This window comes from Oenanthe melanoleuca, chromosome 2 (genome assembly GCF_029582105.1).
Source record: "Oenanthe melanoleuca isolate GR-GAL-2019-014 chromosome 2, OMel1.0, whole genome shotgun sequence".
Classification (NCBI taxonomy): Eukaryota; Metazoa; Chordata; class Aves; order Passeriformes; family Muscicapidae; genus Oenanthe; species Oenanthe melanoleuca.
Genome location: NC_079335.1, coordinates 144874010 through 144898211, shown reverse-complemented (window position 1 = coordinate 144898211; position 24202 = coordinate 144874010). Strand labels below are relative to the sequence as shown.

The window sequence follows — 24202 nt, the reverse complement described above, 5'->3', positions numbered from 1 at the left end:
ATAAAGAAGCTTCTTATTTCAGTTACACATCTAACATAGAATATATGAAGTGGAAAAAACAAGGAGAGAGTAAAAATTAATTTTATTTTTATACTCCAAGTTACAAAGTGCCTTTCTTTGCTCTTAGCAGCTGAGAAAACTTGAAAGGAGGAGGCACAGGAGCAATGTGTATTTAGACAGCACCAGTTGTTACAAAAATTTAAACCCAGGCTTGTGCTATTAGAGGAGGCTCTAACAGAAATATTGAATGGTTTGGGTTTGAAGGGACCTTAAATATTATTTAGTTCCAACCCCCTGCCATGGGCAGGGACACCTTTCACTGTCCCAGGGTGCTCCAAGCCCTGTCCAACCTGGCCTTGGACACTTCCAGGGATCCAGAGGCAGCCACAGCTGCTCTGGGCACCCTCATCATTCTCACAGGGAAAAATTTCTTCCTAATGCCCAGTTGAAATCTGCTCTCTTTCAGGCTGAAGCCATTCTCCCTTGTGCTATCACTCTAAACCTCTGTAAATTATCTCTCTCCATCTTTCTTGCAGGCTCCCTTCAGAGAGCTACAATTAAGTCACTCACTTCTCCAAGCTGAATAATCCCAATTCTTTTAGCCTTTCCTCACAGCTCTCAATATAACCTCTCACTCATCATGATATTGCCCTATGTTCTACTCAAAATTAAAATAAATATAATGATTATGGTTCCAATTCTTTCTGTAGCCCCTGCTACTCATGCACACAGATTTGTGGTGTGATTTTTGGGGTGTCCTATTCAGGGCCAGGAGTTGGACTTGATCCTTGTGGGTCCCTTCCAGCCCAGGATATTCTGTGATTCTGTGATTTTATGCATTTCTCAAAGTATACACAGCATGCACCTATTAAACACCTATTTTCTCAAATGACTCAACAGTTGTGTATCCAGAGCTATATTTCATAGAAAAAAAAATTTAAAAAGCCTAATTTTCAGATTTTCACTTATTATATTCATCTGCTTCTGACTGAAAACCAACCCCAGCAAACCCAGGGCAGATCCTAACGTGCGTGCTGTGTTTGCCAGGTTTGCAAACTGGAATAACAATTTGAGAAATGCTGGATTGCTTCACAGGACTGACCTGAGCAAGGGAGACTCAGGAAGGATATGGTGATAGGAATTCAGCCCTGAGAAGGATGTCAGTCATAATAAAAGTGTTCTGCATTGAAGTGCTCGTAAAAGACCAGCTTTCTTCACACGCCATGGCAGAGCTCTCAGTACTCATTTGTCACCCTTTCTGGGAGTGACATTTACCAGCTGCAATTTGCCATTGTGATTTTTGCTTCCATTGACCAAATGTAAACAATTCATGACAGCAGATCAGAGATCTCATCAGCAGCGTGCTGCAGCCACTCCAAAACAGGAATACAGCCGTGTGTCACTGACAATAAAACATAAAAACATGCACCACGAAGGGCTTTCCCAGCCAAGATACCACAGTGATCTTCCAGCAGAAAGAGGAAATTGTGGAGCCCACTGAAAATGGTGTTTAGCTGATTTCAAGAGAAATGGGTCATACTGGAAAGGACCACAGTGGGTCACACCTGGTCCAACCTGCTGCTCCTGCAGGGTCAAGGCAGAGCTCATGGCACAGGATTGTGCCCAGACAGTTCTGGAATATCTCCAGAACTACACCTGGAATGAGCTTGGCCCTCAGTGTGTTTTTAGCAGCACCCCAATATACAGCCATGAAAACCCCAACACAGATTGTTCAGTTTTCCCTTTATTTCACCAGCCACTCTAGGACAGATTTTTCATTCTTTGATGTTTTACTGGAGCAGGGACTCTGCTCTGAAGGTGTGGCCATGGCACAGCTCAGAGGATTTACTCAGCTTCCAGACCTGGCCCTGCATTTAATGATCAATAAGGCAAATGAAGCACAGGCCTAAAACTGCATCAAAAATTAAAAATAATCTGAGTAACAGAGAAGTTGGTGATTGGTGATGTCCTGTACCTCAGAATAAAACAATTTGTATCATCTTCCATGTTCCATGTTTAAGGTGGATTTTTATTTCTTACTTGTGATATTAAAATTAATTTCCTGTTATACCTTCCACCCACCACCCCATGATTGTGCTTTTAAAATGTTTAGGATTTAATAGCTACCAACTCCACTGAAGTGACCCATGACATGTTCACAGCTCACCCACAGCTGAGTGGCTGCTCTGTACCTGTGATCTCAGTTTGGATTTTCACATCTCTTGGGATTTTCACATCTCTGAGCCTTGCAGAAACCCATCCATCCTCAGGGGAACTGCACAGGTGAGACCTTGGACTGCTCCCTTCCCTCAGCCACAAGGGACATTTTCCCACCCTCCCTGCAGCAGTGATTCAGGGTCTGGAGACCTTGGCTCCCATCCACAGCACTCACCAAAGCAAGTACAGCTCAGCAAAAGGTATGTTTGTGGAATGTAACTTTTAACCTCCTATCCTTTGTGTATTTTACAGAGAGGAGCTGAACACTTTTATTCTTTTTTTGGTTACACATTCTTCACCGGTGTTTTGTCAATTAATAAATATTTGCTGAATTCCAGTGCACGGAGTATTTTTACAAATGCCCAGAATATTTCTTAGATTAATTCAGAAGGTCTTGCCAAATGATAAGATGGTGATAAGGAAGCAAGCAGAACACCCACACAAGGTACAGTTATCTGGGGTGTTTTATCAGGATTCAGGGTTGTGACACAGCCCCAGTGCTGTTATACAAGAAATACAAATTCTCACGTCCAGGACACCTTCCAGGCCCCACCTCTGACATGGCTCCTGTGTATCCACGTGAGAAACCTGATTTATCAGCAACTCCTTTTCTACAAGCTGGCAAATTCCTCCTACTCAGCCTCGTGCTGCCTTCCCCAGAGATGATTCTCTGTCTCCCAGGTGAGAGCTGTGAAGAGAAGCCAGAGGTGAGGATGGTGCAGGAGGAATCTCTGACCCATCATCTCATTTGTTCTGCCAAGCTCCATAAACACAGCTTCCTTCTTTTCAGGCTTTATCATCCACACACAGTGGGATTCATTTGAATCAGCTCATCCTGGACTCTAATAACCAGTAATAACCTGTGGAGATCCAGAGAGCAGCAGGCAGGGAAGAGAAAAATGCAATTCCTTCTGCAGCAGCTAAACCAGACCAGGGGGCTGAAGCCCACCAGAGCCTGAGTCTCACCAGGGGCTTCCAAGATATTCCTGGGTCACTGGTTTAGATGGAGATATCCACCCTGTAAACACCTGTGAGGAGGTATTTTGATGATGATGATGATGATGACATTTCCAGGGATAGGACAGCCACAGCTGCTCTGGGTAACCTGAGGACCTCACCACACTCACAGAAGAATTCCTTCCCACTATCCCACCCATCCCTGCCCTCATTCAGTGTGAAGCCATTCCCTGTGTCCTGTCCCTCCATCCCTTGTCCCCAGTCCCTCTCCAGCTCTGCTGGAGCCCCTTCAGGCTCTGCAAGGAGCTCTGAGTTCTCTCCCTTTCTCTAAGCCTTCTCCAGGCTGAAGGATCCCAAATCTTTCAGCTTTTCCTCAAATTAGAAGTTTTTTATTCCTCTAATCAACCTCATGGACCTGCTCTGGAGCTGCTCCAGGTCAGCTGAAATTCAGCTTCAGAGCCATATTAATTAAAGTCACCCTGCAGATTTGTCACCTCTGAGTATCTCTGCATGACACCACCTCAGCTCAGCTGTCCACAGCCAAATCATTGTGCTCTATCTTTAATAAATTACCATTAAATCAAAAATTGAGGCACCCAGATGCAGGGGTTGCTTTAAGACATTTTAGTCAGTGTTGTGCAAGGATGTGGAATTCATGGGATGTGCACAGTGCCATGGAAAGCACCAAAGCACCACCTGAAATTCACTGTGAAAACAAGAGGCAGAAATCAGAATAAGTGCTTTATTTCCAGGCTCTGGAAAAGTCTCAGTGCTGTCATTGTATGGATATTTGAGTTGTTCCTTTAAGCACAGCTTCTTGAAGGATCAGCTGAAGTTATTTAGCTGAGTAACGCTATCAGAAAAAAAAATTAAAATTAAGGGAAAAACTTCACAGTAGATGAAACTAAAAATGTTGAAGTATTCATAATTATTTATCTTAGAAAAAAACCCCAATTTTTTCCTTATTAAATCTGTGCTCAATTCCTTGCTGATATAGTCAACAGCACTTAGTGAGGGATGTCACAAAGTCTGGTTGTTTTCAACTGTACCAACAATCTCTCCCCACCCTGTTTGAAATTACAAATAACACCTGATAAAGTCCTTTTTCCTTTCCTAGTTTTATAAACAAGGCTGCTAAGGAGGAACTGCTTCCTTATTTCAGAGCTGGTGTTGAATTTATTATTTTATAGCCAATGAAAACAAATCAACCAAGAGTGTGAGTGGATCCAAAGTGTCCTTAATGGAGTGACTTTTCCTTAGGAGGTGCAGCAGATGGGATCACACCCAGATGCAGGAACAACTCAACTGATTTCATTCCATTAAAATATCTCTGTTTCCCACATGATCTTTTTAATGAAAAATAAAATAAATCTATGCACATTAAGGCTTTGGTGTTTGATTCTTAATTTTGACATTTCTAAAAACACAAGCTGAAGAGACAACTTATCACAGGACAAACATTTATGAGGGTTAAAGTTTTTATCATTTAAAACATAACTGTGCATACCCCACATATTGACAATGGGAACTTATCTTCATAGTAAACTTATCCTGGGACAGGAAAATGAAGTAGATTTACCAAAAGAATTGAAATCCTTTTTTTTTTTTTACATTATGTAATTGCAATCACACCCCAAATCATGCCAACCTTCTAAAAAAGTGACTCTTTTACTGCTTTAAAGATTGGTGCAAGTATTTTCAGGAAAAAAAACCCCAGTGGTTTGATGTCTTTGGTTTTTAATGCAGCTCCCAACCAGCACCAGAAAAAATCCTGCCTTCTCCCAGTACTTCACTTTCAGCAACTGAATCCTCAGAGCCCTAAACCACTTATCCCTGATGGAAAACTTGGCTTATGGTGGTGTCATTCTTCCAAGCTCTTCAGCTTTCCTTGATTATTGAAGTGACCATTTCCTGCCATTTCCAATTAGCCCATTAGATACATTGCAAACATCAACAAATAGAAATCTGCCCCAGGAAAGCAAGAGACTCAAGTTGTGATTTTTAGTTTACCTGGGAACCAAACCCACAGTGACTGCAAGGATTGATTCATGGGATCAATCATCATATCTTAAACTTTTCTCAGATTTAACCAGAATAAGGACAGGCATGTAAAAAAAAAATTAAAAAAAAAAAAAAAAAAAAAAAAAAAAAAAAAAATCAAGAGGTCTATAAAATTGTGAATTTTGCCCACAACCATAATTTTTTGCTCTTGCCATTATTTTTCCACTGACCTGATGAAGCCCATGAAACATTCACAGCTCAGTCTCCCAGATAAATTTCCACTAGCAAATCAATTATTAAAAGATGAGGAGGAAATCTGGGCTTTTGCCTGGCCATTACTTTAAATGTTTTATTTATATGGGACACTCTGTCCATGACAAAGCTAAATAAACATTCTGTAAAAAGGTGGTATATAGGACACCAAAATAGTAACTCTGCCTCCATATTCATCTCATACACAATAAGCCCTGTTTGTTATTAGTTAAGGGGTCAATTTTCAGCACAGGGTGCAATTTTTTTATTCCACAGAAGAAAAGAGAATGAAATGAAGACACCATGCTGACCTAAGTGCCAACATCACTGGTGTCTTTTAAAGCTCAATTATCAAATGGTCACTGCTTTGTTCAGTTCAGGAAGTCACATTATTTGGGAAATGAGAAAAAAAAAAAAAAAAAAAAAAAGAAACAATGAGGAAGAAAATATATTAAAAAGACTGGATGCATGTTGTGCACAGGATGTGTTTCTACACAGATTTTTTGCATTACCACATAATATTTTGCATTGCCTCGTGGATTGACCCAAAAAGCCCAGCAGACTCTTAAGGGAAATAATTCCTGGTGCTTTACATTGAATAAAAATATGCAAGCCCTGATGCAGGCAGTGACCAGGTGATGCTCTGCCTACTTTTTGAGAGTATTTAGATCTAAATTAATGTTCTGGTTGATTCCTTCCAAGCAGCCATTCCTCTTTGCCTGGTAAGGACACTGGCCCTGAGCCCAGGAGTGAGCTGGGGGAAGGAGCTCAGCAGTGCTGAGCAGTGCCCTGCCCAGGTGTGATTTGGGGAGGTGGTTCAGGCTCTTTTTTAACTCCTTTGTGAGTGAGGGCATGGGTGAGTCTGGAGTTAATTCACTGCCAGGTGGGCAGTGGACTTTGCAAACAAATACACAAGGGCACAATGACAGATTGTGGTAAGGAAAAATTTGTTTTCACAGAAATATTCTCCATAAGCAGTGATGAAGGAGCCTCAAAGTTCTTTGGAGTCTGTTTTAGAAAGAGGGACAGAGTTCATCTCTCCACAAGAACCCATAAACAATTTCCAACCCTCTTTCTCATACCCTAAAAATCTTTACATCTTCATGGCTGCAATCCACTGGAGACAATCCTCCTGGGCTCCCTTTACAGGAAAACCTTTATTCTAAAGCAGAGCTACAGCTCTGGTATGGCCAGAGAACAGATCCCCATGGCACATCTGCTCTGCATTCACCCAGATTTCAGTCAGATCAAACCTGCCCTCTCCCAGAGCAGCTCCCTCCTGCCTTATCTGTGCTGCTCTGCTCTCAGGGGCTGGGAGCTTATCTCCAATCTGACACAGTTCAAGGCTTTGAAATAAATGGTGTGGCTTTACTAGGCTGGAAGAACCAGAGAGGAATTTTTTGGTTCCAAAAATCTTCCAACACTTGTCATCTTCACAGTATTTTCTGTCCAGATGCACCCCTATAAATTTTATATTATGGATGCCCAGTGAGGCAGGTGGGAAAATCAAGCTGCACTTGTTTCATGAAACAAAGTGTGGACTACAGAATATGAAAATTTCAAGAGGGAAGAATGTTTTACATCTGGGATCTTTGGCTGTTTGGGACTTCTCAGAAACACTGAAGGTATTTTAAAGACATTATTGAATCTACCTGCAGCTGACAGCACAAACACATCCCTGAATACACAGGGATGGCAGAGTCAGCAGGAATGAGCAAGGATCTGATGCTGATGAAGTCTCAGAGGCTGAATCTCTTTGGGAGATCTGGATCTAACAAAGTGTTAAGTTTATCTACCTAATCTAAACCAAACTGAAATAAATTAAATAGCTGTAACCCTGAGATGCTTTACTGCATATAATGGATTTAAACTGAAAGTGGGCAGGCTTAGATTGGATATTAGGAAGAAATTCTTCCCTGTGAGGGTGGGAACCTGGCACAGGGTGCCCAGAGAAGCTGTGGCTGCCCCTGGATCCCTGGAAGTGTCCAAGGCCAGGCTGGATGGGGCTTGGAGCAGCCTGGGACAGTGGAAGGTGTCCCTGTCTTTAATTTCCCTTCCAACCCAAACCATTCTGTGATTCTGTGATGTTTGATGTGAATGGGAAGCAAAGGGGGAGGCAGATCTTCATGCAAAGGCCATCTAAACCTTTCAGGCACTCCTTTGTAACTTACATTCAGGTTGGTTTTCAAATATAATTCCAGTGCTAATTCCCTGAGATCTCCATTTGCACAGTCAGTTTGCAAACAGAGACATTGTTTGCACCTACCCCCAGAACAACATTGGATTTTTGCTGGAAATTGATTTTGCACTCATTTTTCAGGACCCAGAGGAGTTTCCACACTGACTAGGAAGAAGGTGCTACCACAAACATCAGAAAGTAAAAGTCCTTTATTGAACTCCTATGAAATACTCTCAAGAGAGAGAAACACCTCTAGAAACACCATTTATCTGCCTGTTTTTCCCAAGGCATTTTTTCCAACCTTCTGCACAGTAACTTGCTCCAATTTTGGTAAAGTGTTGCTAAAACAGAATTAATCAGAGTACAGACTGTGGCTTCAGTACCTCAGTGTCCATCTCCACAGTACCTGATTCCAGCACTCGCATTTATTTAACCATGGAAACTGGTTAGGCACCATCTGAATTTCAAAACTAACAACTCTTCTGTTTTCTTGTAGTTATGAAGAAGCAAACCACAGATCTGTCACTTGGGTGTGAATAAACCCTGGTGTAGAAATAAGGGCATGAACGTAAATATGCTGATACAGCTGCCTCTTACCAGAAAGAAAAATGAGCTATATCAGCACGAGGCACTGTTACACACCCACTACTAGGAACATACTAATGGGATTATTTTGGTAACACACAACCACAACCCTTACTGCAAATTTATGACACAACAAGAGCTTGGTACAGGCCAGGATTTCCCTGAAAAGCCCACCAACCTATTTAGGCTGGCTAACAGCAGGTAAGGAGGTGAATACATGTTCCTTGGATGATGTCTTGTAGTGGCACTGGTGTTTTTTCAAGGAAGAACAAGGCAGACACAGAAGGCTGTAAAGTGAGAGAAATCTGGGTTCAGCATCTCCCATCAGATGCTTCCAAACAATTGCAGGATGCAGAGTGGATCCAGAAGGAGACCTCAAGGGGATGCTGATGACTTCACTGCTTCATCTGTAACCTTGGTTTGGTGGTGGGAACCCAGGCTGCCCTCAGGAGCTTTATGCTGAAGGCAGTGGCAAGGAATTGACGTCAGTGCTGTTTATATTAAAAGCAAAATATCTGAAGCACGAGGTGACTGAGGTGAAACTCTGCCAGCCTGTAAACCCTGTCATTCTTCCTCATCTCAAACTGCCCTATTTCCTGTATTGGTGGGAATAGGAATGTGCTCATTCAGTCATTTCCTTTTGCTCTTCCCAAGTAAAGTGCAGGTCAGAGCAGTCACAGGATGGGTTCTGTGCCGTTCCAGTCGATGACAGCTCCTTGCCACCTAGAAATGAATCATTTACACCCATCAGTTCATCCCAGAGCCCTGAACCACCCAAGGAACATCACTAGACTTGTTTGGGGTAACTAATCACATCCCAAAGGGAATGGAGCAGAAGTGAGGGAATTGTACCCCCTGATTTGGGGTGCCAAGCGTGGAGGTCTCTGTCCTGACCCTTCCTCCAGCCTCTCTGGGCAACAGAGATTGCTCAGCAGCAGCTGATCCACACCAGAGACCTTCATGTTGGACAGAATAATCAGGGAATGCCCAAGATGGGTACAAGAATTAACCCTAAATAACCAAAATACTCTCAGCTGTCAGCAGGCAATCTGCACCCTCCTGCTCAACTCTGATTAGGAGCTCTCTGAGATCCTGAGCCTGGATCAGCCCTGTCCTTGCCCCTGACCTTGGCTCACTTTAATGGTGATGTTTTGCTGTCCCTGTGCTGAGGTTCTGCTTTTCTCTGCCCTTATTCCTCCTTCAGGATGACACTGAAGATGCACACTGAGAACAGCATTTCCAGGTGAGTCTGGAGCCTGCCACACTTTTCATTCCTGGCTCTGCTCTGCTCAGCAGGAGTGAGACTGCAAATGAGGCATCAGTCCTGAATCTGCCACAAAATGTGTCCTCAAGCCATGGCAAGAGACAGAGATCTGCCCCCAAACCTGGTGAAAGCAGGATGATGCTCTGCAGTCACCTCCCTGAGTGAGTCAACTCGCCCCTCATGGCACAAACTCACCCTTGGCTGTGCCTTTTCTCATCCTCAAGGTCATGAGCCACATTTTCTGGGAACTAAACTGGTGCATTCCCAGTGCAGAGTGCTAATATCTGCTCTGAAAATCTGTCCCAGAGCAGTAAGACACTGGGGAGGGGGTGGGGAACACTGGGTTGCCAGTGCCACATTCTCTCTGTCACCGAGGACAGGATGTGTCAGCAAGGGTATGGCAGCTCAGGCCCTGTGCTGAGCAAGTCAATTAAGTGTAAAACAAAACCAAAAGCTGAATTCTTGCAGACTTCAGGGCAATGTCTCAAAGGAAGTGACCATCTGAGGGCTGTTGTGAAATTTTTCCTTCTGTTTCTTTTTACTTTGCTGAGAAAATTTTAAAAAAAAATCAGAGAGATTGTCTCCATCCCAGGAATACTTAGCAGGAATACAAAGCAGAGATGCCCCACATCTTAAATTAAAAGCAGAATTTGTTTCATCTGGGGTTATTCACCCCAAGTCTGGCATTTGCCACAGGTGAGAGCAGTCCCTGACAGAGGTTCAGAACATCACCCTTAAACAACCAAATGGAAAAAACAACTGTCACCTTCTGTCCCCATTGGGTTTTTCAGGTAATTCCATCAAATTATCCCTTATTTTTGAGTACAATCTTCCCAAGGTGCCACTTTCTATCTCACCAGGGTGATTAAAGCTTTGAGAGGGATCCACAGAGGCCAAATGTCCTGCAGTGTGCCCTGTGGAATTACTCCCATTACTGACACCATTTCTGCTGCTGGTAGAGCTGCTGTTAATCACTGTGCAGTGAGGAACTGGCCTTTTTCAAAACAGGCTTTCCATAAAGAACTCAAACTGAACATAATTTTTGAAGCAGGACTGGAGGTAGCTTTCAGAACAAGCCTCATCTCCTGGGTTATTTTCAAACCATTTTTTAGACCAAAAAGCAGCCTTTGGCTGTTTGCTTCCATGAGACAGGTCCAAAACTTTTTTCCCCTCTTGTATCTGCCCTAGAAAAGGTGTCACAGTGAGGAATCTCACCACAGATGCTGAAAAAGTCTTTTATTTACAGATACAAAACTTCCTGGACACTGCAGGTGATCCCTTCCCCAAACTGTCCTGCCACAGTGTAATTCAAACATGAGGCATTTTCTAGCTGCTGATCCAATTATAATTTATCAGATTAGCAAAAGGAAAAGTACATTTGACCCACGTGCTTGGAGCACAACCTCACCCAGGGGTCATGCAGGGAACTGGGGAGGGAAGGTCAGGCCCTGAACAATGCTCAGCCTGGAATAGCACTCAGAGAGCATCTCCTGATAATCTGCCATTGTTTGGGAGCACATCAATAATTCAGGGTGAAATGCCCAGGCTCTGCTCTGCTCTCATCCACTGAATTCCCTTTGGGTGTTTCATTCCACAGCCAACAGGTGAACTCATGGACCCCACTGCCCCACTACCACAGAGGGTTAATAAAAAATTCTGCTAAATTCAGGTTATGATAGCAGGGCTTGGTTCCCCTCAGGCAGAGCTAGCAGATGTTGTTTCCTCCATGCTGAGGATCAGGGCTGTGATATAAGAGTTTCCTCAGGGAAGGACAGGATAACTCGTCTGCACGGCATCTCCAAAAGAAGCCAGGGATGCACATTCCAGACATCCCTGGGCCAGAATCCCACTGCTGCACACACACCTGGGGCTGAGAGCCACCAGAAAAGCACTTTTACCTGCCCTTTTTGGGGGGCTGCAGGGTACACTGACAGCTGGTGGTGACTGGTCATTCCAGAGCCAGCTGAAGGGTTCCCTGCTCTAAACTCAGAGCTGAACTCTTCTGATGTTTTATACAACAGGGACTGAAAACATGAGCCTCCTCCTCCTCCTGCAGAAGCAACACAACCCTTCTCTTCTGACAATAATAATAATATTAATATTAATGATAATAATGTTGATGGTTATTATTATTGAAAACTAAATGCAAAACCATTCTATTGCCAGTTCAGTTTTCCCTTTTAGGAGAGGGTAAGAGAACAAAGAGCAGAGAGATGTGAGGCACAGAAGTCAGTGTGCCACAGGATGCTGGTCTCAGGTATTGGGGTAAGCACGGGCTTGTGGATTAAACCACAGCTGAGTGAATGGAAGGAAAACTCTCAATTAACAATAAAACCAATTAATGACAGTTAATCATCTGGTCTGATTGCCCAGACTGTGGAATTCTCCACTCTGCCTGAGAAATTTCTCTGCATTTTTTGATGAGAGAAGTCTGATATGGAGCTTCATCATGAACTCTCCATCAAAATAAGTAACAGCTCATTGTTTTATTAAAAATTAGTTTAGGAGAGTTTTCCATGGTTGTTTGATAAAAACATTCCTATTTTTTCCACCTAAATTGCTAAAATTTTGGTTACTTGGGTTGGTTTCTACTTTTCCTTATGTCCTGTTCTGCAGTTGGAAGAAAAACTTCTTAAAGCTAAAAGGAAAAATTTAACATGAAAAACCTTTTGCAGCAAGGCCACACTTAAATAAATACCCTCAAAGCAAAGGCAGAACACTGAAAACAAGGAGCCAGCCTGCCCAGGGTAAATCAGACAGTGCTGAGAATGCTACAAACAAAATAAATTGACACTGGAATTTGCTGGTAATTTACCTCTCCAGCAGATTAAAGCAGGGAACTTAAAACAAACAAACAGCAGCACTGTATAACTCTGACACAATGCCAGGAATGGAAGATATTCTAAGACTTTAAGTAGTTCCATGCATTATTCTCCCCATGGGGCCTTCTGAGGTTATGCATTATTTATTTTAGTTTGAAATCATATTTATATGCCCCTGAAAATGAAGAATTAATAAAATCTGTATGTGCAGGAAGGCTGGACTGATGTCAGTGCTGTCACCCTGCAGGTGACAGCCTCTTTTACCTTGCAGCCATTTTCTGATCAACACACTGGGAGCCACTTATTTATTTATTTTCTGCTGTTTTTTTTTTTTTTTTTTTTTTTTAACATAGTAAATTGTAACAAGAACAGGAGGGAATCTGCAAGAGAAACCTGAAGCTGGTCTCTGACAATGAGGCTTTCACTTCTTGCTCCAGAGATATTCAGATAGTGACTTCCTTGATAACTGATAACTGATATAAAGCTGAATTTTCTGCCCAGTTAAATTTCTCCATTTTGCTTCTTTCATGTCTCACTAAGCTGAAAATGTTCCCATTAACTTCAGTCTGATTTGGATGAATTGCTTATATAGGGCTCAAAATGGCCATGGAAATGCCAACATGACAGGAATTAGCCTTGTATGTAAGGAGGGAATATGGGCTAAGGCCTGTCAGGAATGACTGCACAGAACCTGGTGTTTTGTGCTCCTGACAAACTCCCACAGACAGCTGGAGAAAACTGAGATTCTTCAATGGGGCTTCATGCATTGAAAACAACACTCAGGTCCCCCCTTCTGTTCTTCAGAAAATGGAATAAATTGTCTCCTTTTCTCATTATCTTTCTGCAATCAAGCATTTCTGGGAATCTAGATTTAGATCTATAGCAGCCAAGCTGAGCTCTCAGACTGAATTTGGCTCAGTGAGTTCTTGGTGATGTGGTGAAGGTTCCTCTAAGAATGAACACCTTGGACAGTTCAGTGTTAATTACAATAAGACACAATTAAATGTGTAAAACACATCATTACAGCCTGGCCCATTCAGATCCTTTCTGATTTTTAAGCACGAATTTTTCAGCTTTATTTGCTGAAATCTTTTTTTTTAACTCCAGCCTCACATACATTACTTGGATGAACAACTGAATGTATCTGTATCAAAAACTGCAATTTCACTTACTTTGTCCTAATACAGTGCTCAAGTGGAGGAATAAGATCACTTTCTTTATTTTCAGGGCACACCTGAGTTGTATCTGCAGAAACAAACAGACATTGTTAGTGGATGGGGAATCTTCTCTCCATACAGAAATCTCAGATGGTTTGAGCCCAACCACTGCCACATCCACCACTGTGCCTGAGCCAGGTCACATTGCTCATACAGAGATGGTTTCAAGGGAAACCACAGATCAGAAAATGAAATAATGACAGCTGCAGGGCTGTCATGAGGCTTTTATTTCACAATTGATGTTGCAATTACTGAGTAACTTTTGTTCCTCAAACACTAAGGACATTGGTGGTACTACACTTGAATAGGAAACCCCAAGCTCGGCTTGAATTGGGTCAGGGCTATAAAAATTGTCCCTGTGTTGGGTTGATGTGGCCAGAAATGTGAATTCTGTCCCCATCTCTTAACCCAGCTGGGGCAGTGACCCTGATCTCCTGGCACACATTATCTGCTCATGGGCCATCTTTAAACCAGCTGGGCAATCATCTTTATCTTCCCACAGCCCATCCTCCCTCCAGGAGATATCTCCTGTTCATGGCCAGTGAGTCCCAGGGCATGACTGATAAAATTACATCATCCCACTGGGAGATGCTCCAGCCAGGGGAGGAGCCAAGCCTTTCCTACCCAGATAAAAACTGAGATTTTGGACACCAAGGAACCTTCTTTCCACTGGATTCCAGAGGAAAGCCAGACCTTTCCACATCATCCCTGGAGCTTCAGGGGAAACTGCACCTTCTCCAGGAGCACTGCTGCAGCTGAACCACATCTGCCACTGCAGGAGGATGCAGCCACCATTGAATGGGACTGTGCCAACACCCTGACTGACTGACGGGTGTCAGCTTGGATTCTGACTCTGGCAGGGTTTGGGATTGTTCTGTGTAATACTGCATTGCTATTTTAATGTTCCTTGTCAATAACTGTTATTCCTAATTCCCCTCTCTTTGCCTGAGAGCCCCTTAATTTCAAAATTATAATAATAATTTGAAGGGAGGGGATTTACATTCTCCATTTCAAAGAGAAGTTTCTGCCTTTATTTACAGACACCTGTCCTTCAAACCTGGACAGTCCCTTTACTGCTCAGCAAGCAGTGCAGACAGGAGAGGAAGATGCAGTGTGGGGTATCAGGGAGCCTCCCCTGATGAACATTCCTTTGGGATGGAGAGGCCACTGCAGAGCTCGGGGGAAAACAGAGAGGTCACTGTCTCAGACACAGCATCTGTCAACAGTGAAAGTAGAGCTGACCTTCCCAGGGACAAAACATCCTGCCACCAGCTTGGATGTCAGTCTGCTCAGCTGTTTCCTGTTTTGGAGTCAAACATTTAAACTGCAGCAGACCTGGGTTTTGGGGTTTTTTTCTCTCTTTCTTCTTTTCTGTCTCCCAGCCAATGGATTGGCAGCACGGTGTAGGATTTGGGTCTGCTTCAGTGAGACAGGATGGGAGGGGATTGTCCTGACCACTGCCAGCTGCCAGTCTCAGATCTATCTGTCACAGAAAGGACCTGGCTCTCTCCTGTGTGTTGATCTGATGGGTACAGACACATGCAGAAAACTCAGGATGACAGCAAGGGCTGGAGTGGAGGCAAACAGACAATATTTAAAAGTACATAAAGTACTGGTGGTTTTCCTCTATGTCCTCAGGAACTTACAGGCACACAGGAATCTTTTAAGTTTAAAAGAGCCTTTTTTATCCTAATTTTGAAGAGTTTGTAATGTAGAATTTTAGAATAATAATAGTTGGATGCTCTAAGATCATCAAGTCTAACCATAAATCCAGCACCACCACCACCTTCACTATTAAACCCTGTCCCCAAGTGCCACAACTACAGGTTTTTTAACACTTCCAGGAATGGTGAGTCCACTTCCCTGGGCAGCCTGTTCCAGTGCATGACAACCCCTTCTGTGAAGAAATTTTTCTCTAAACCTCTCCTGGTGCAACCTAAACCACTGTCCTGACCATAGCCCTGGCTGCCTTTCCCACTCATGGCCAACTTTTGATAAATTTTGTCGTTTTTAGATTTGAATTTGAAATTCTTCCAGTCAAGAGGTTTGAATGGAGTGTTTCCATACAAAGAAATAGGGAAAAAAAAGTATGATAAAAGTGTATCTAAGAGTAAAGGAAAAGGAATTAATTAGTGAGAAACTGAGTGCCAGCACAGTTACAGTTTCTACCCCAATGGAAAGATTTATTATTATTTTCCTCTCTTTGTGATGGTATGTTGATGTCATTAACCTGCTTCTATGAAGGAAATTTATGTTTCTTGTCTACATTTTGGCAAATGGTTAAGTATGAGAAGCAGAGCAAATTCTCAATATAAAGTAGCAATTGCTGCTACTTCCAGAACATAATTCTACTCTTCTGTCTTTTCTGCCTTTCTTGCCCAGAGCAATTTCTTCAATATTTCCTGAAATATGACCTTGATGGTAATTTTACCTAATTATAATCAAGATTCCCATGTCAAGGAACTCAAGTAAAGCAAACAGCTTTGCTACCCAGCAGCAGGGAGATGTGGCTGGGGCAGCACTCAGCTCCTCCTGCTGCTTCCCCCACTGATGCTGCCTAAACATCACCTCCACAAGGGAAATACCAGCAATATTTGGCATTCTGGTATTTCCATCTGCTCCTGTCTGCTGGGTTTAGATCTTTGGCCAGAGTTACCTTTTTGGATGTAAAGTAATTACAGTTTTCTCCAGACCTAGCAAGGGATTATTGCACAGCCAGAACCAGGCCAGTGCTTCTGTGGAATGATGAAAATATTTGCATTTTTACTGCCTTTTGCAGAATTTAACTGATAACAAAGGGTTTACTGGGACACATCCCTGGAAGGGGCTATGGCCACTACAAAGAGATATCTACAACTCCATGCACATTTCAGCTTTGAGGAGAAACACAAAGAAATGCCATGACAGCTTGGACAGCAAAGGGAAAAGTTTATATGTGTCTGGGGAATTTCTCATCCAGGGATCTGAGAGGGTTTAGAGGCTCTTGATTTTGGAAACATTCCTGGTGATGGAAAGACACATTAGGATACCTGGTTTGGACCAGATGTTATGTGGTACAACACAATAGAAAAACTTGTCTCTAGTCCTGTGCTGAGCTGTGTGATTCCTGTCTCTTTTATCTGGGGTGTGGGAACCAGGCTGGCAACCACAGTCCTGTGAAAATGGATCATTTTTGGAGCTAATATATCCTGTGACCCCTACAATAGAATGACAGGGATTTTCTTTGAAATAACAGGCAAATTAAAAGGCAGAGACAGAAAAAATGATTGAACTCACTACCAAATCTTAAACCCCCAGCACTCCCAGCACAGAAACAACTTTGCCACATGGACTCAGCAGAATATACAACACCCATGCTGTGCAAAAACCTGGATGTTGGTGCAAACAAGGAATAGAGAGAACTTATTTCTAAAGAGCAGATTACAGTGGAGTGGCTCCTTAAGATTGAGAAGGAATTTGGTTATCAAAGAATCACAGACAAGATTGTATAAATGTACCAAAGGAAAGAAAACAAAAGGTGAGTAGGATATTATTAGCAAACAGGGATTTAGTGCTGGAGAATGTGTTGAAGTAGGTGCTTTCTAAGGATCAGAACACTCATCCAAATGCCTTCCAGTTGAAGAAGTATTTACTGTAAAAGCAGCTGTGTAATTTGGCATGGTTTCCTAAAAGAAGGAGTGTAACAAGCTGGAAGATTTTTGCAGGTTTCTTCTTCCAGGCAGGTAAGAGACTAAACTTTTTTAGCAGATTACTGGCATCTTCTTGCCTTGGAAGCAGTGGTTTCATGTTTCCTCACCCTCTCTGCTCATTTTCCTACAGGCATTTAGGGTGAGGAACAGGAGACCTGCACTTTCTGCCTGCAGAAACAATGGGAGATGATGTGAAGGAGAATGGGAGTAGTGAAATATATTTTATAATCCTGGGAGTATGAATAAACCAGAGATCACAAGCTGCTCCTTGGAAGATTTGCCAGTGTGTATAAAGTGACACATGCTCACTGTTAACCCTTTCAAGAGCTTATCCTCAAAACTTCCTTGTGAACTATAATTAATCACAAAACTCAGTCTGGAAATTAGGCAACAGCACACAAATTAAAGTTCACTGCCCTCAACCATCACTGTTTGTATTACTGGATCCTCCTTTCTGCCTCTCCAGAGGTGAGAAGCAGAGTCAGGGAGCTGCTCATACCCACTGTCAGCCGGATCTCCTCATCCTGGTTGGCCAAGCCATCGTAGTAATAGAGATCAAACCTCCTTCCTGTCTTCCAGTCACTCAGCAAATCCTTTTCCAAACAAAAAAGCACACTGAAGTGGCTTTCACTGCACACCAGCCAAATTGGGTACTTGGGAGTCTTCAAGTAACAACCAACCTAGAGAAAAATACAAAAACAGCAGACCATCACTGGGGTTGGGGGGAGAAGCAATTTATTGTGGAAAGCATAACATTTGTAAGATAATTTATTTATTCTAGTCTACAAACACTAATGAAGGCTCATTAGAGACTGTTGATGAAGCAGACCAGTAAATCATGGAGCAAATAAAGCAAATATTAGGCCTTGAGTTATGGAGGTAATGAAATGAAGCTTCCAGCTGAAAGATCAGATCCCAGATGAGCTGAACCAACAGGATCCACGACCTCTGCAAGAGCTGTAAAACCACAGAACACAACATGGGATCAATGGGAGGCTGTGCTGCCATTCAACAGTGACTGGAAACCAGGTAAGAGACTCACAGGATCTCAAGTGCCCTGAGATATCCCTGCCTGGGCAACTCAACTGAGCCCAAAATCCTCAGTTGAGTAAAGAAAGCAATATATTCCCTTCACTTCATCACCTTCTAGTTCATATATTTTCAGCTAGAGAAGAAAGTAATAAAGATCCATTTGTTTTGCTTCATTATTCTTAAAAATTAAATATGTTCATGTGAAAATAAAATTTTAACAAAACTTTTTCTAAGTTCTTTCTTTTGAAAATATATTTGTAAATAACCTGAATATTCTCTAAGAAAGTGCATAAAATCTTTTATATTAATTCACTGATGTTTTAAACTAGAAAACTCAAGAGATTTCATTTATAAGGGATGGAAGATGGGGATACCAGCAGCACTGCAGCTGGGTTTTGAAAAAAAAAAGAGAAAATTTGAGAAATTGCTTAGGGAAACTGATATCTAAAATTAAACATTTTGCTTTCAGTGAAATAATTTTGCTTCCAGGACTTTTCCAGTGAAAATTCCTTAGTGGAAATTGAAGAAATTTTAACAGAAAAATTCTTGTACGTGATTTCTAGATAGAGATTTGTGGATAGAACTCCTACAGTGCAGCCCTCAGTTCTTTGCCCTAGGCACAGGGACAAATGGCAAAAAGCAAAAGGCAGAAGCCAAAATTAATTCTGCTGTAATCAAAGCTCTAAGCAGCACCCTAAGTGATGAGGAGTTTGTGTTTTCATCTTGATTGACATTTAGAATTTATATCTGAATTTTTAGGTGTGCAAACTCAGCTGCCTTCCACAGGGAGAATTTCTTCTGATGTTAGATAACAAGTCTCCAGCTAATTAAGTAACTGTTCCCTGACTCATTACTTTGTTAATATCTATTTTAAACAGCCTTTTATACAACAGTCTTGCTTTTTATGTAAATTCTTGGCTTAGAAGTAAAGAATTTTTTACAAGCTTCCAATAATACTCGTAACAGGAGTTATCAAAAAAGAAAATACGCAGTTTCAACAAAAGATGGCAAATTAGAGGGACACAGATGAAAAGATTCAGTCACAAATATGCATATTTTAATATGCAGATAAGTCAAAGCCAAAAAGAACAGCCAGTCTCCTAAAAATGTGTTCTTCCTACGTTTGTCTGCAAAAGCAACTTCCCAGCTTCATCAAACAACATTTGACGAAGATTAGAGAGACACAGAACTTTCAAAGCCACGTCCACTCTCATCCACATGAGCCTTCCCCTGAAGCCAGGACAAACTGTTCAGATTTTGGAACATTCTCCAAAAATGTGTAGTTTTCAATTACAATCTTTGCAGAAAACAGCGAGGGCATGAACTTTGAGACAACTAAGAGAGTCTAAAAATATTGTAGCTCAAATCCTGCTCTCCCAGAAGAAGGGACAAGTCTTTGTTTTGGTCACATCAATTTATCCAGCTGAGGATTAGCTGCTGCCTTTGACACCAAGATGAAAAACATATTTTTTACAAAATACAATATGGAACCATGCTGCTGACAAAGTAAGGACAATCCTCACTGTGAGGATTCCTTTGGCTGCTTCTTCAAGCATCAGCTGCTGTGTGGAGTAGAATCACTGAGACATTTAGGTTGGAAAAGATCTCCAGGACTGTGGGGTTACAACCCTCCAGTGCTCTTGGCACCAACTCTGTTGGGTTATCTTCTAAAATGAGTGAAGCAGCCAATAGTTGCTAAAAGGTTATTTATTACAAAGCACATCAGTCTCAAAGGCACAGTCACAGACACCAATGTCCATGCTGAGTTTCAGTTCAGAGTCCCAAACAGAAGCAGGAGCTGCTCCCTGAGGTCCTGGTAGGGCCAGTGATGCTGCAGCAGCTCCTGTCTTCTTCTTGGGTGTTGACAGGGAACAAAAGCAAAAAAGCAATGGCAGAAAAGCAGAAAAGCACTGACTCTGCCCAATACCAACTCTTATATAGAATGTTCCCAACAAGGCAAGACACAAACTCAGACCTGCACTCCTTAACCTATTACAATTCCAGTTTCTTAACACTGCAGGTTACATATAGAACTACACATACAGCCTGTCTTGTTCTATCTGAAAAATGTCAGCAATATTCTTACTACAGCTCTGGTATGTCTAAACACTGCCTACAACTACTGTCCTGGAGCCTCCACTGAAAACACTAGTGTGTTTTTCAACCTTCACTAGAACTCACACTTCCACTTTGGTATCTGAACCTTTCACTTACTAAAAGCATTAGAGCTCATACTAAAACTTACTGACTCATTTACTTATCCTAAAACTTAAACTTACACCTCTACCTTATGTGTGAGTGGCTTAAACCCATTCACCATATAAAATCACACACTTCTATTTAATTACACACCAGTGATTTTAATTCCATCACCCAAATTTGGAAGCTTCTTCAAGGCCTCAGATCAAAGCAGTGTTCTCCTGGGGGTCAGTGCCAGAAAGCACAGAAAGTTTAAAACTCCCAGGTTTCTGGGTTCCAACACTTTTCTACTTATAATCAATCATTCCTTGCTTTATGCTTCTCTCCCTGAATTCAGCTGCTAGAGATGTTTATTTGAGGAGTAATCACAGAGTGTAATGGCTGCACAAAGGGCTGGGCTCTGTCAAACTGAGGAATTTCTGGTAGCACTGAATCCAGAAGGATTGACAGGCAAAAGGATAATTACACAAAACTTCCAGAGTTACAGCCCATTGTTTGTTCTGCCAGTGTTCTATTCCCCACAGCTGCAATGACCTTTTCTGAATGAATATTGAACAATGTTCCAGGGGTGTTAAGAGTGAAGAGAGAGGTGTAAAATCAAAAATAAAACCTTTTCAGCAGCCCTTGGGGCAGCAGTGACCCAGGTCACCCATCCCAGCAGCACCCCTGAAACACCAGGTCAGCCACAGCACTGCTGGATTTGCAGATAATTAAGGGACACTGTGAGGGCAAAGTTATTGCCATTGCTAAATACTTGATTTCAGTCAGATTAAGAAAAATAAAATTAATGCTTATGACATGTGACATATGCACTATGCCAGGTGAGACAGAAATTTAAGAGTTTTTAGCCATATATTTATAAAATAATGACAAACACTGCTGCTACACTGGAGCCTCAGGTAATTTCTCTGCAGCTTTAGATCCTTTTTTTTTTTTTGGAAAAAAAGGAAATCTTTCTAATCATGAACTGGGGTGGGGGGGGAGAGCCATGACTGAAGAATAGAAAGAGGTGTGTGTTAAATCCTAGGACTCCCAAAGCAAAGCAGAGACTCCTGGAAAGCACTGGCTCCTGGTTAAAGCTCCCTTATTCTGCCATGCTGTAACAGGCAGCAGATGTGGAAAGGAAAACAGAACTCAGGGTGCCAGGCAGCCTCAAGATCTCTCCTTTATCCCTGTCCCACTCAGCTGCTCTTCTGGAATGTCCCAAAAAATGAAGGCATTTTGAGGGAGATTCAAACTCTCACTCAGATTTCAGCACTTTGCCATTTCCTCACTACACACAGAGTTTATAGCCCACTTCAGGGAGTTACACCACTGCAGTGACAAGGACAGGGCAGCTTCAGCCCACAGAACACTTCTGCAGTTATTTCTAGGCCCTCTAAAGCAGCTTAGCCCTTGGGCTTTGGCTGTAAAATCAAATAAGCAAGAGATGAGTATTGTCAGAAATTCAGACCCTCCCATTCACCAGTGAAGCAGGGAGTTGGCTGAACTCTCACCTGAAGCATTTTCATCCTAAAAAGCACCTAAAGTGAGATGGGATAGATCCAGATCCAAATTCAGGTGTTTATAATCTAGAGGGACACATGGAAAATATCTGACTTGTCATTTTCTGCTTTACCTGTCTGCAAAGCACACACAGCTCTTCTACACATGTGGGCTTTGTTATCCTTATTGTCCTGGATAAAAACTCTGTGATTTTTATTTCATTTGGAAGGATGTTGGCAAGGAAGCAATGCCAATACCCCAGCAACACTGACTGGCCTCTGGGAAAATAACTGGCCATAACTCAGAGAACAATAGGACTTCATTAAAGAAAATTTCAGTTCCAGGCTGGAAAGGGAGATGTAAAAACAAGGAATGAAGAACAGACTTTCTCAAAGGCCAATGCTTTGTCAAATTTGAATGTACTCCATGTTTCTGCCCACAGTGATGCTCACTAAAGTCTTACATAAGCACCAGCTTCCACTGCTGCACCTAGAGGGCACAACACTTGCCCCTATTCTTGAAAAATAAATGGAAAATTGAAGCCAACCACCAGTTTCCATTTTGCACTTGTGTGTTTTTGTGGTTGGTTTCCCAAATGAGGTGGTTAAAACCCTCTTTTTAAACTTTCCCCTCCACCACCCCACCAATAGCCTGGCTTGAATCCAGCCCATCTGAAGGGGAAAAGAGATTGTTTAGGAGCCACATTTTCCTGGGCAGAAGGTTATAGAGGGACAAAAGAGGGCAAAACCACAGGTGAGGTGCCAGGAGACAGAGCATGTGTGCTGAACTTCATTGTTCAAGTGGGTCTGTCATAGCAGAGTGGTTTCTTCAAAAGGACCAAAGATAATATTTCCCATCTGTGGAATTTTAATGAATAAATTCTGTTTGTTTCTGTTGCTTTACTCTGTCTTTTTGAAAAGAAGTAGGGAAAATGTGGGCAGCTTCTTTGTCAATGCCCTCTCTGTTTTCAGAGAAGCAAGAACTGAAAAGCAGCAGGTCCCTGGAAGTGCTGGCAGCTCAGGAAGGGCTGGGACAGTCAGGAACCAGAGTTGGGTGAATTTGGGAGGTCAGACAACAGGAGGTTTAACTGACAGGACAGCTGAAAGCAGGAGAGATTAGAGAAAACAAAGACAGAGGGAAGGCTCAAAAGAGACAAATAACTTTGAATATTTCCATTTCTTCATGTACAACAGCACATACCTAAAGCAGTTTCAAAAAACATTTTTTTCACCAAACTGCCTTTAGAATGAGAGATTCAGACCTCAGCCAGGAGCTTACTGGGTGACTTAACTGGGATAAGCACTTGGACTTTTATTCACCTATTACCCCTCTGTGTAAACTGGAAATGACACTTGCAACTCTTTAAGCTCAGATCTGCTAATAGGAAATGGAATGTAAATGCTATATATTATTATTATCATTATTCATGTTAATTAGCACTGTTTGTTAATTGGTTTTAATATTATAATAACAAAATGTAATTAGTTATTATATTGTTGTTATTGGTTAGAAAGAATTAGCAAGTTATGAATGATAATAATCTCTAAAATTTATTACCTGAGAATGAAGATTATTTTTCCCTTTATTTAATGACCTGGCATAAATATGAGGAGCCTCTGCTTCCATCTCTTTCTACTTTTAACTTCTCAAGACATTTTGAAAGAAAGAATTTCATCCTTCTAAGTCTTTTCACCTGCAATTTTAATGTGGCATTTAGGCCAAAGGTTCTGACCCAAGCACAGGGATTTTCTCACCCACTCCTGTGCCTCATCCTCTTCTCCAAGGTCTTGTCCCTGCTGAGAAACCACTCAGCTTCCCTGAGCCTGAACTGCTGAATCCTGCAGCTCAGCAGACAGAGGAAACCCCCAGCAATTTCATATGGGAATGTTCCTGCTGCTTGACATGCTCTAAATAAATCCCAGGAAACCTAAAATCTCAATTTGGGCTTCTAAGTTAAATGTGTAAGATCACATGGAGTTGATATTGCTTAAATACAGGCTTAGCACAAAGAAAAAAAAAAACAAAAATGTGTAACTTGCCTACTGAAAAGTAGCAGAATTGGACTTTTAGCTTTTTTTTTTCCCATTAAAATCCAGAATCTCACTGTGAAACTAAACGTTTGCACATGAAACAGATGGAATGGATCCATCTGTCATTGTGAAACAATTTGCAGCAAGTAATTACAGAGCAAAAAAACTCCAGGGAGTTTGGTGATATGTCAGGGCTGAGAGTGATGATTGAACATTAACAATTGCAGACAAATGACTGGGGGCACACGTTTTCCTCATCAGCAAAGATAACTC

At 42.0% G+C, this 24202-nt stretch overlaps 1 protein-coding gene across 3 annotated transcripts in view; it reads right to left on the bottom strand.

Moving 5' to 3' along the window:
• Positions 1-7797: 7797 nt before the first annotated feature.
• The window catches only part of MINDY4 (MINDY lysine 48 deubiquitinase 4), a 72647-nt gene continuing 56242 nt past the window's right edge, over positions 7798-24202 (bottom strand). The window contains exons 16-18 of one of the 3 annotated variants that reach the window (XM_056485018.1): positions 17683-17863; positions 13450-13522; positions 7798-8914 (exon numbers count right to left, since the gene is read on the bottom strand). In XM_056485018.1, the coding sequence (XP_056340993.1) occupies positions 8866-8914; positions 13450-13522; positions 17683-17863 (303 nt within the window). In that variant the 3' untranslated portion in view covers positions 7798-8865. The remainder of the gene's footprint in view (positions 8915-13449; positions 13523-17682; positions 17864-24202) is intronic. The other 2 variants (XM_056485020.1, XM_056485021.1) reach the window with 2 other exon arrangements.